Consider the following 13,472-nt stretch of genomic DNA (forward strand, 5'->3'; position numbering starts at 1 on the left):
CATCTAATCTTGGCATGTGCACAGTATCACTGATGTGCGACATGCGGTGAGTTAAAGTATTAACAGCATTTAACTTTTTCCACATTTTGTTATGTTACAGCCTACCAAAATGTAATAAATTAAATTTTGTTGTAAAAATTCTACACACAATATTACATAAAGACGATGTATTTTTTTTAAATATATTGCGAATATATATATTTATGTACGTATATATATATATATATATATATATATATATATATATATATATATATATATATATATATATATATATATATATATATATATATATATATATATATATATATGTATATATATATATATATATATATATATATATATATATATGCATATATATATATATATATATATATATATATATATATATATATATATATATGTATATATATATATATATATATATATATATATATATATATATGCATATATATATATATATATATATATGTATATATATATATATATATATATATATATATATATATGTATACATATATGTATATATATATATATATATATATATATATATATATATATGTATATATATATATATATATATATATATACACATAAGTATTCACAGCATATAGTACTTTGTTGATGCACATTTGGCTGCAATTACAGCCTCAAGTCTGCGATGAGGTGGCGACTTGTCCAGGGTGTACCCCGCCTTCCGCCCGATTGTAGCTGAGATAGGCTCCAGCGCCCCCCGCGACCCCAAAAGGGAATAAGCGGTAGAAAATGGATGGATGGATACAGCCTCAAGTCTTTTTGAATATGATGCCACAAGCTTGGCACACCTATCTTTGGGTAGTTTCGCCCATTCAACAGGTTGAACGGGAAGCGTTGTTTTTCATCCATGATGTCTCTGTACATTGCTGCATTCATATTTCCTTCTATCCTGGCTAGTCTCCCAGTTCCTACCGTGGAAAAACATCCCCACAGCATGATGCTGCCACCACCATGCTTCACTGTAGGGACGGTATTTGCCTGATGAACGCCTGATGACGCAAAAGAGTTGACGCTTTGTCTCATCAGTTTCTCATCAGTTTACCATGGTCAGAGAGTCTTTCCGGTGCATTTTGGCAAACTTTTTATTAAGAAATGGCTTCCGTCTGGTCACTATACCATTCAGGCCTGATTGGTAGATTGCTGCAGAGACAGTTGTCCTTCTGGATAGTTCTCCTCTCTCCACAGAGGAATGCTGTACTTCTGACAGAGTGACAATCGTTTTCTTGGTCACCTCCCTGACGAGACTGAGATGAATGTTTAAAATTAAAAATTACAGAGACATCCTGGATGAAAACAAACGCTTCCCATGCAATCTAATGGAACTTGAGAGATGCTGTAATGAGGAATGGGCGGAACTGCCCAAAGATAGGTGTGCAAAGTTTGTGGCATTGTATTCAAAAAGACTTGAGGCTGCCAAAGGTGCAACAACAAATAAATTTACTGTAATTTTAGTCATCAAAAATGTTGCGGAATTTAGTCGACTGAAACTAGACTTAAACTAAATAAATTTAGATGACTAAAATAGGACTAAAATTAAAATACATTATCGACAAAAGACTGTGACTAAAACAAAATTAAAAACTATTGTCAAAATTAACTATGTATTGGGCAAAGGCTGTGAAAACTGATTTACATGTGATTTTTTATTTTCTAATTTAAATAAATATGCAAATTATCTTAAAATAACATTTTCACATTGTCAATACGGGGTATTGTCTGTTGAATTTTGAGGACATAAGGGACTTTATTCTATTCTGTAATACGGATGTAACATCAAAATGCAGAAAGCGAATCCAATACATGTTTTTAGGACCACAGGGAAGTGTGTTAAATGTACATTTGAATCATCATAGGTCACCTTTAAGGCAAGGCCTGTTTATTTGCTCACCTAAACTCAACTGCATTGAAAGAGCTCATGTCTGTGGCTTTCGCTCCACACACAATGTGTCCGACTGCAACCAAGGTGCTGGAGTCAAGTTGGCTCGGATTCAACTTGGTGGAGTTCAATATTGCCGCAAACAGAGCAGCCAACTAGGAAGAAAGCAAGAGCCATGACCATCCATGTATTCTCTGTATTTAGCTGTTGGGGGAAGCTGGAGTCTGAGAGATGTGCGGTAGACCCTGGACTAGTCTTCAACTAGTCACAAGAATTATACCGAATACAATTGTCTTATATGATTGTTTACTAGCATGTGTTTGTATTTGGTCACAGAATCCTTTAGAGGATTATTCTACTAAGGTCATAAGTGCACATGTCCATCACAAGCGCTCCAGAGAGTGGTGCCCCTTGCCCCCAGGAAATTGGAATCCTACAGGAATGCAAGTTTGGAGTTTAGGAGGAAGTGTAAAGACATTAGCAACATCTGGAAGGAAGCCCCCACAGATAGGAGTAGAAGATAGGCGTCGGAGGTCACCCGACTCAAACCGATCACAGGAAATAGGTTGACTGGCCAAACAACAAGCTGTGCTTTTGTCCAGACGGGTCGGCTCCAAGGCTAGAGTTACGAAGAGTGGGGGTCTTTGGGAAAAAGGTATTTAAGGACAGTTGTCCGAGAGGACATCAGAAGAGAGTAATCAGGCCCACTCTTTCTCCTGCAGCTCCAGTCTGAGGCTCGCTGAAACAAATAAAGCTTTTTGTCCGACGATTCCTCGTTGGCATCTCCTTGACTCGTCACCCATCACACGACCATCAAATATACAACAATACATTTTTAGAGACTGAGGTCTATTAAATCAAGTTGCACAATTGTTTACACCTTACCCATACTTATTTATGATCACATTTTACTAGATGGCATAAACCACTGTGTTCATGTTAACTTACCTGTCTGGTGGTCCATTCACTGACGGCGCCCAGCGAGGCGATGCTCCTCCTCTCAGTCAGTCGCAACATGCTCAGCTCCTGCGGTGACATCTCCAGCGCCAGTCGGCCCAGCTGACTGATGACAGACTGGGAGAAGGAAGAGACTGGCCCGTACAGCTTTGAAACACATGAGTCATGGCGTGAGAAGCGGCAGACTAGCAACATTACCGTGTTGCTTATGGGTATGCGGTAGACCACATGACAGTCTCACTTGTTTGACTTTGCTGAAGACTTGGCTGCGTTGGTAAGGTGCAAGGAAGGGGTCTTTTCCAATCAGCTCCAGACAGTTGGTGAAGGCGGATGGCGACATGCTTGCCAGGCTGTTTGAGGTCCAAGCAGATGGAGCTGTTGTATGCAAAATCTCACAGCTAGGAACCATAGGAGCCGCTGCTCAAAAGATCAATGGATTCAGTAAATACACATTTATTTAAATGTTTCTAAAGGTATGATGCTTACGTGACAGAGGATACATCTTTAGGAAACCCATAAATAACTGGAGAACAAACTGCTGCTTTTCGGCAAACTGCCTCTTTTCGCCTTCACCCAAACAGCGGAGTCCCACGTCACCTCGTTCCCACTGACGCTGCCTCATGAACAGCTTCTCTATACGCCCGACAGTTATCAATTTCTACAGAACACACATAACACACGCTGAAACATTGATGATTTACAGGATACCACCTGATCCTGACACCACCTGGACCTGGAGGATATAATGACAGGCTCTATTACCGAAGGAGTAATATCAAATACCAATCTGAACACCTCACTGAGGATTTCTGGACATGAGGGATTGCCTTTTAATTAGTGCAGTCAAAAGATTACAGTGTCCAAATAAATTTACTAAACAAAATTTCACAAACAAGTTTATGTATTTTTTATCCTAATACTTGAATGGGAAATTTCCCATGATATCAATTAGTTATGAGTAATGATAGATGATTAACTTGATATGCTGCCCCCTCTTGGTGTGACATCTACAGAACTGGAGCCCATTTCCCTGCATAGACAGTGTGGATCAATGGTTCTTAACCTTGTTGGAGGTACCGAACCCCACCAGTTTCATATGCGCATTTACCGAACCCTTCTTTAGTGAAAAATAAAATTGTTTTTTTCAAATTCAAGACAAAGTTATATGTTTTTGGTAACACTTTAGTATGGGGAACATATTCTAAGTAACAAAGACTTAATTTAGAGTTATTTGGTTAGGGTTAGGGTTAGAGAGTTAGGGCCAGGGTTAGAGGGTTAGGGTTATAATAAGGCCATGCAGAACAAGGCATTAATAAGTACTTAATAATGACTAGTTAAGAGCCAATATGTTACTAATTTGCATGTTAATAAGCAACTAAATAATGGTGAATATGTTCCCCATACTAAAGTGTTACCATGTTTTATTACTGGTGCACAAAATCAACCGTCATCATCATCTTGTTCAAGAACAAAACCAACACAGTGCATAAACTCACAACAAATTACACACCTGCAAATCAGTCTGACTTCTGCTGTTGCCATATCCGTAATACGCCGATAGGGAGAAGTTTTTATTTACACGATGAGTCCGGGTGTGTCTTGACCTCCGCCGAACCCCTGAGCCCGACTCACCGAACCCCTAGGGTTCCATCGAACCCAGGTTAAGAACCACTGGTGTAGATAAAAGCAAGTAATAGTAATATTTTAAACAGTTATTTGCATGTTATTGTCACCCTGGTCCATGATTACTTCAAAACTGATGGTCTACATTATGAGCAAAAAATAACTTTAAAAGACGTTGGAGATATAATGTGGACTTCCACCGTACTTTTTTGAGCCGGAAGCAAAGGCCGAAGAAAGGAAGGCCAATCCTGACCGAGGCCCAGGAGCGGGCAGTACAGCTGACGATCACCGTCCTCTTTCAGCACTTCCTCAAGCGTTTTTCGGAAAGCATCAGGATAAGAGGACGCAAAATACAATAGTAGCGACTAACCTCCCTTTTCCCAGTTTTCCTGCAGATTCTTACTAAATCTTGCTAAAGGTTGCTTCTTATTTTCGGGATCACATCTGATTTGAATCTTTTAAATTTTTTCCTTCCAAACCCCGACCAAACGTTTTCTTCTAAGTCAGAATCATTTGCAAATTATACTCCTCTCACTAGATCCGTCCCATTTTGCACGAGTCAATTTGACTGTTGAGGTCCATACTTTCCTCATATTTCCATCATTTGGAAATGTATTCAGGCTGACCCCTTCGCTAGTTGTATTTCTACCAGCTGCAACAATGGATCTGACAGGCATATTGGAAAATTCCTTCAAATTCTGTGCGAAAATAACTTGATTGGGGATGAAGATGCTACCAAACACATATTAGGCAATAGGAAATAGCCTCCAGTCTTCTGTAGGTGACGTCAGCAGGCTGACGAATGCCCGCCTACATTTTGGAGCTAAAAGCAGGCGTTTTAAAATTATGGTGAAACGCCTTAGAACAATAAGCCTAAAATAACTATTTTGCAAGAATTTTACCTTTAAACATATTTATTCGGTCCAACACTATGAAATATGTGAATTTGGTTAATCACATTTAACATTTTTGATTAATCCCAATGAATCACAGTTGCTACAAAAACAATGATTAACTCATCTGTAGCATTTTTGTTGGCAATATTTCCGCGGGTAGGCCTATTCTCTACCAGCCTTGTTTGTCACTGCTTGTTGTTGATGTACTAGTAGCATCTCTGACGAGATTAGCTTTTAGATGGTATTTTAAAGTTACTGTGCTTCCATCACTGTTAGGAGATCATGTATACTGTTGGTATTGCCACCTTCTCCTGGACAGAAGGATGTCATGGGTGTGCAATAGATCAAAGGGGACGTTGGTGATTAATTATTGAACAAAAGCTTATTTATTGATCTAGCGAGCATCACAAAAGCAGGTGTTGCAAGATCTTGGAGGAAATTTAGCCAATTGATTTCTCTCTCTCTCTCTCTTTGAAGAGCAAGGCAACCGGTTTTTATAGCCTGAAATCATGTCATCTCAAGTCTTTGAGTTCATAGTACCAATTTTGACTCTGTCAGACCCTTATAAAGGCATGTTCCCTAGTCGTCCGGCTTTGGGCATTACTAACCATCAGCGTTACTTTGTAACGCGTTACTGTAACGCCGTTAGTTTCGGCGGTAACTAGTAGTCTAGCGCGTAATTTTTTATATTCAATAACTCATTTTCCGTTACTACATGATGCGTTACTGCGTTATTTTACGTTTTTTTTTTTTATATAGTATCGGCTAGAAACAGAAGATCTGAGTGTGTTTTATTGAAGCGCTGCAGTGTCGTCCTTCTGAATGTTCCTGTCTCACAAGGAAGAGGCGCGTCACGCGGTGTGTGCCGGTGTGTGGGGCGGGGGGGCAGGGGGGGGGGGGGGCGAGTCTGTGTTTACTAACAAAACATCATGGCGGAGCCGAAGCCGAGTTTCTTGACATGGAGATATTTTCACTACTTTTCTTTTGTCTAGCACAAAGAAAATAACATTTTAGTTAAATGTAAGTTGTGTCTTGGATCAAAGATCCTATCTACTGCCCAAAACAGCAATTCAAATCTGCTGAAACAGTTACAAAAGCAACATGCTTCGACAAAGCTAGTAAAGAGAGACACACTTCACCTAAGGATTTTAACGGATGGAATGCTAGCCAGGACAACATTGATAGCGGCATTGCAGCGTATGTACTAGAAGACATGCAGGCTATTTCTACAGTGGTGTCACCCGCTTTCAGGCAGCTGGACACAGTGGACTAAACAAAACACTCCAAACTCTACCTCTGCTCATCATTCAGCACTGAAGTTACACACACTCTGTCAATTATCTTATATACTCTTTCACTAAACTAAGTAGTTGCTTTTCAGAGTAACACATTACTTTTTGGTGTAAGTAACTGAGTTAGTAACTGAGTTACTTTTGAAAAAAAAAGTAACTAGTAACTGTAACTAGTTACTGGTTTTCAGTAACTAACCCAACACTGCTAACCGTTGACATTATAGAAGCATTATGACTGTTACTCATGGAGAACTGTCCAGACTCAGCATACCATAGGCAGATTTACTAAGCCTTGCTTTTGTGAAGTGTATGTTATCCACCTGTGCGTGTCACACGTAATGGTCATGCTTTATTACCTGCCCAAGATGATGGACCTCATTTTACTGGCTGACTGCTTGCTCCAAGAGGAATGTAATCTTTCACCATATGCAAAACATGTTATTTCTTAAACTAGCAGATACTACATTTCCTTCATCAAAATCAGGTGGTGAGCTATTGGTAGCTAAGACCACTGTAACAGATTATGGAAGGATGGATGGATAACGGTTTGCATAGCTACAGCTATATTGCCACTTGATGATACATTTTTAGTGCAAATCGATAAAATTGGAATTCATTGTTTTTCCGTACAATGCATACCCCAGTGGATTAAAATAAAATACAACGGTAAACTCACCGAGGAAATATCCTGCAGTCGGTCCTGTGGAAGAAAGAAGAGAAACCGGTCCACCTGATTGAGTGTGGTCTGGTTCCAGTCTTGCACAGCTGGGCTAAATAAAAACAACATTTAGGAAAAAGCTGTCCTATGAAAGCCAGCGAAGTTAATAACATGGTAATAAACAACAACAACGACAAAAACACTTAATTCTACTGGGTTAGCAAAGTTTTGCATGACTAGCAGTTTTATTACCCAAAGACATCAACTTCCTGTAGCATCCGAGCCACAATGTCCATCTTGTTGGTGCTGAAGCAGAGAGTCTGGAGGAAATCCAGATTGTCCGTGAAGAACGTGCGATCCAAATGGATCAGAATCTCATCCGACACAAATGTGGCCATGATTCCCAGAGAACGGAATTCCTCCTCGGTGTACACTCCGGTGTACATGCCCTGCAGATGGAGGACAACAACACTTCAACAGCTGATTCCATATGAACGACATTTGTCATTGCCTTCAAAGATGACTTCATGGACGTATTCTGACCATCCTCTGCACCATTTTGTCCACAAGGAGCTCCTGTTCTGTTCTTGACATCATGAAAAAGGGGACGGAGTCTGCGATGATCATTCGCCGCAGTGTGTCCATTAGGTCCGAAGGGAACTTTTTGATGGTGCTCGCCCTGCAGTCAAACACACCAAGTCTGACGCTTAAATAATGAAAGGTAAAGTATATGTTTTTGTCTTGCCATAAGGGGAACATGTGAATATTATACTTTATGAAGTTGGTCATTTTCATTTGTGATTGCCAGTCTGACAGGTTGTCAATGTACAATAGTGTATGTTGATTTTTTCTTTAGTGGTGTACAGTGGGGCTGCACAAACTCAAGGGCTCGTGCTGCATTGCCTTTGGCATGACAGTCCTCACTTTCCCTGTTCCCAGTGAGCCTCGCCTCGCCTTGTCCTGGTTGTACACCAGCCAGGCTTGCTGGCCATCATTCATCAGCTTGCGGAATGATGGATTGCATTTGTTAACTACTTTTCACTTTTCTTGATTACATGCATGAATGAGCAAACACGCCATGTTTTTGACTAGATAGATCATTTTAGTACAGGGACCCCTAAAATTGACATCACATGGACAAAGATAAGACCTTCTGGAGGAAAGTTCTGTGATCAGATGAAACTAGAATTTAGCTGTTTGGCCACAATACCCAGCAATATGTTTGGAGGAGAAAAGCTGAGGCCTTTAATCCCAGGAACACCATTCCTACCGTCAAGCATGGTGATGGTAGTATTAAGCTCTGGGCCTGTTTTGCTGCCAATGGAACTGGTGCTTTACAGAGAGTAAATGGGACAATGAAAAAGGAGGATTACCTCCAAATTCTTCAGGACAACCTAAAATCATCAGCCCGTAGGTTGGGTCTTGGGTGCAGTTGGGTCTTTCAATGAACAATGACCCCAAACACACGTCAAAAGTGGTAAAGGAATGGCTATATTGGGCTAGAATTAAGGTTTTAGAATGGCCTTCCCAAAGTCCTGACTTAAACGTGTGGACACGTGTGGAAACAAGTCCATGTCAGAAAACCAACATATTTAGCTGAACTGCACCAATTTTGTCAAGAGGAGTGGTGACAAATTCAACCAGAAGCTTGTGGATGGCTACCAAAAGCGCCTTATTGCAGTAATGCTTGCCAAGGGACATGTAAGCAAATATTAACATTGCTGTATGTATACTTTTGACCCAGCAGATTTGGTCGCATTTTCAGTAGACCCATAATAAATTCATAAAAGAACCAAATTTCATGAATGTTTTTTGTGACCAACAAGTATGTCCTCCAATCACTCTATCACAAAAAAATAAGAGTTGTAGAAATGATTGGAAACTCAAGACAGCCATGACATTATGTTCTTTACAAGTGTATGTAAACTTTTGATCGTGAATGTATGTGTGTATGTATGTATATATATATATATATATATACTAGTGGTTAGAGTGTCCGCTCTGAGATCGGTAGGTTGTGTGTTCAAACCCCGCTGCTGCCCACTGCTCCCCTCACCTCCCAGGGGGTGATCAAAGGGGATGGGTCAAATGCAGAGGACAAATTTCACCACACTTAGTGTGTGTGACAATCATTGGTACTTTAACTTTCATATATATATACACACATATACATATATAGATATATACACATATACATATATATACATGTATATATAAATATCTGTATATGTACATGTGTATATATATATATATATATATATATATATATATATATATATATATATATATATATATATACACACACACATGTACAGTATATATATATATATATATATATATATATATATATATATACATATATAGATATATTTATACATGTATATATATATATATCTGTATATGTACATGTGTATATATATATATATATATATATATATATATATATATATATATACACACACACATGTACAGTATATATATATATATATACATGTATAAATATATATATATATATATATATATATATATATACACACACACATGTACAGTATATATATATATATATATATATATATATATATATATATACACACACATGTACAGTATATATATATATATATATATATATATATATATATATATATATATATATATATATATATATATATATATATATATATATATATATATATATATATATATATATATATATATATATATGAGATAGGCTCCAGCGCCCCCCGCGACCCCAAAGGGAATAAGCGGTAGAAATTGGATGGATGGATGGATATATATATATATATATATATATATATATATATATATATATATATATATATATATATATATATATATATATATATATATATACACATGTATATGTATACATCTTGCTATAGACAGACAGACAGACAGATAGATAGAATATCATTTTTTTAATATGTACTTTTATTGTGGTCTAGTCCCCACAATTGCCCCGTCTTTTTTTTTCTTATTACTATTTGTCTTTCTATCCCTCCTGCTACAGTCTGACTGTGCCAAACACTAAATATATCCAAACATTTAATAAAGTCAAATAGAAATAGGGTAACAAGAGAAGTATGCCACACTTCTCTTTTGTAAAGTAAATCAGTACAGCATATATGGGCATCGACATCAACAATATGATTTGCCTAAACGGCTGGAGAGGACCGATTTAAAAATTGAGTAAATAAATACATTTGGGCCAGATTGTGGACACTGGTTGGCCGGATCCGGGCCGTAGTTTGAGGACCCCTGTTTTACTCTTTCTATTTATTTCCATCAAGAAAGTACCCCGTCAACTGTCCTTCCGAGACATCCCATAAAGAATGCCACAAAGACCAGTGGAAGTTTTTTCAAAGGGGTCCTAGCCTGCTCATTTCAGGAGCTTTTAGAAATTATACTGGATCCCAGTGGGGCACTATTAGGTCGGGGCCCTTCACTGATCAAATGACAGAGCGCTACATAAAAAATATTACCCCAATAGTATTCCTAGCCGCTTCCGGATCCATCACTGGAAAGAATATGACATAATCCCTCATGCTGTATTACTGGCTCCAAGTATGACGGTACAAAGTGCTACTGTAACTTAAAAACACACCAACCTCTCAGTTTGATATAATTTAGTACTATTAGACAACAAAACTCATGTATTGGATGTAATACATTGTAGTTCATTATATTTTTGCTCTAGTTCACACTTACGGCATGGACAAGGCAATCTCAACTCCCAGGTCTTCAAGCAGCTCAGAGAAGAATTCAAACTGATACATCTCCTCGATCACACACTTTTTCTGCATCGGGGAGCAAACATTGATTACAGGGCATTCAATATCCCATGGCCACAGGCATCTACACGGTCATTAGCGTGAAAGGCTTCTGTTTACCAGCGAGGTGTGCAGAGGGCTGGGCTGCTGCCTGAGGAGAGCCAAGATTCTCCTCACCGCTGCAGGTGAGGCGTCTGCCCTGAAACGCTGCTGTAAGACTGGACAGCTCACACCGAGACCCAACATCCCAAGACTCCTGATCATAAGTGTCACAAACACATTCAAAAAGATTAACACACTAATACACACATCATGTCTGAGAACCCGTGTCCTCTGCAGTGGACATTTGTTTTTGGGGGTTACACGTTTAGTAAAAAACTTATGAAAATCACAGATGTCCACTGCAGACAACATTGGTTCTCAGCAGGTTGTATTATCAGGTGAAGGGATTTTACAGTTGTACTTTGGTTTTCACTTTTAGTACGATTTGGTTCGAGGCAAAACTTTTCGCCCAAAAATATGTTCCGGTTTTTGTTACGATTAAACAAAGTTTGGTGACTTAGTCTCAGGGTTTATTCATTGAGAATGACCTCCAGAACAACTCACCATCGAGGCAAATAAAGTTGTAGCAAACAGCAATAGTCCAATCAAAGTTAAAGGCCTACTGAAACCCACTACTACCGACCACGCAGTCTGATAGTTTATATATCAATGATGAAATCTTAACATTGCAACACATGCCAATACGATTTTAAATTTCGCGCGACATATCCTGCTGAAAACGTCTCGGTATGATGACGTCAGCGCGTGACGTCGCGGATTGTAGAGGACATTTTGAGACAGCATGGCGGCCAGCTATCAGTCTGTTTTCATCGCAAAATTCCACAGTATTCTGGACATCTGTGTTGGTGAATCTTTTGCAATTTGTTCAATGAACAATGGAGACAGCAAAGAAGAAAGCTGTAGGAGGGAAGCGGTGTATTGCGGCCGACTTCAGCAACACAAACACGACCGGTGTTTCATTGTTTACATTCCCGAAAGATGACAGTCAATCTTTACCATTGGTCTGTGGAGAACTGGGACAACAGAGACTCTTACCAGGAGGACTTTGAGTTGGATGCGCAGACGCGGTACCGTGAGTACACATGCAGCTGCGGTTTCCTAACATTTGATCGCTTGCCCGTACTTGCGTGCCGCTATGTGCATGTCACGTACGTAACTTTGGGGACTTTGGGGAAATATATGTGCTGTATGAACTTTGGGGAGGTGAACGGTACTTTGGGCTGTGGGATTGAGTGTGTTGTGCAGGTGTTTGAGTTGTATTGGCGGGTTATATGGACGGGAGTGGGGAGGTGTTTGTTATGCGGTATTAATTTGTGGCATATTAAATATAAGCCTGGTTGTGTTGTGGCTAATAGAGTATATATATGTCTTGTGTTTATTTACTGTTTTAGTCATTCCCAGCTGAATATCAGGTCCCACCCGCCTCTCACAGCATCTTCCCTATCTGAATCGCTCCCACTGCCCTCTAGTCCTTCACTCTCACTTTCCTCATCCACAAATCTTTCATCCTCGCTCAAATTAATCGGGAAATCGTCGCTTTCTCGGTCCGAATCGCTCTTGCTGCTTGTGGCCATGATTGTAAACAATGTGCAGATGTGAGGAGCTTTACAACCTGTGACGTCACGCTACTCGTCTGCCACTTCCGGTACAGGCAAGGCTTTTTTATCAGCGACCAAAAGTTGCAAACTTTATCGTCGATGTTCTCTAAATGATAAATAATGATAAATGGGTTGTACTTGTATAGCGCTTTTCTACCTTCAAGGTACTCAAAGTGCTTTGACACTACTTCCACATTTACCCATTCACACACACATTCACACACTGATGGAGGGAGCTGCCATGCAAGGCGCTAACCAGCACCCATCAGGAGCAAGGGTGAAGTGTCTTGCTCAGGACACAACGGACATGACGAGGTTGGTACTAGGTGGGGATTGAACCAGGGACCCTCGGGTCGCGCACGGCCACTCTTCCACTGCGCCACGCCGTCTCTACTAAATCCTTTCAGCAAAAATATGGCAATATCGCAAAATGATCAAGTATGACACATAGAATGGACCTTCTATCCCCGTTTAAATAAGAAAATCGCATTTCAGTAGGCCTTTAATGAGAGCTTAAAAGTCTGTGCTTACATGGTGTCACTGAACGCACCACACTGTTATGGTAAGGCTGTCATGTGACCTCATTATTCTTCAGTATTCTTCTTTATTTTGTATCATTTCCATACTTACCAACCTTGAGACCTCCGAATTCGGGAGACTGGGGGGGGGGGGGGGGGGGGGGGGG

General features: G+C 39.4%; 1 protein-coding gene across 1 annotated transcript in view; it reads right to left on the reverse strand.

The window, feature by feature from the left end:
* LOC133616223 (uncharacterized) overlaps positions 1–13,472 on the reverse strand; it is a 63,354-nt gene that overhangs the window by 6,689 nt on the left and 43,193 nt on the right. The window contains exons 17-25 of the mRNA XM_061975391.1: positions 11,247–11,382; positions 11,065–11,153; positions 7,882–8,017; positions 7,591–7,787; positions 7,357–7,450; positions 3,356–3,527; positions 3,111–3,286; positions 2,861–3,016; positions 1,925–2,067 (exon numbers count right to left, since the gene is read on the reverse strand). Coding sequence (XP_061831375.1) covers positions 1,925–2,067; positions 2,861–3,016; positions 3,111–3,286; positions 3,356–3,527; positions 7,357–7,450; positions 7,591–7,787; positions 7,882–8,017; positions 11,065–11,153; positions 11,247–11,382 — 1,299 coding nt within the window. The remainder of the gene's footprint in view (positions 1–1,924; positions 2,068–2,860; positions 3,017–3,110; positions 3,287–3,355; positions 3,528–7,356; positions 7,451–7,590; positions 7,788–7,881; positions 8,018–11,064; positions 11,154–11,246; positions 11,383–13,472) is intronic.

Source organism: Nerophis lumbriciformis, linkage group LG15 (assembly GCF_033978685.3).
Source record: "Nerophis lumbriciformis linkage group LG15, RoL_Nlum_v2.1, whole genome shotgun sequence".
NCBI lineage: Eukaryota > Metazoa > Chordata > Actinopteri > Syngnathiformes > Syngnathidae > Nerophis > Nerophis lumbriciformis.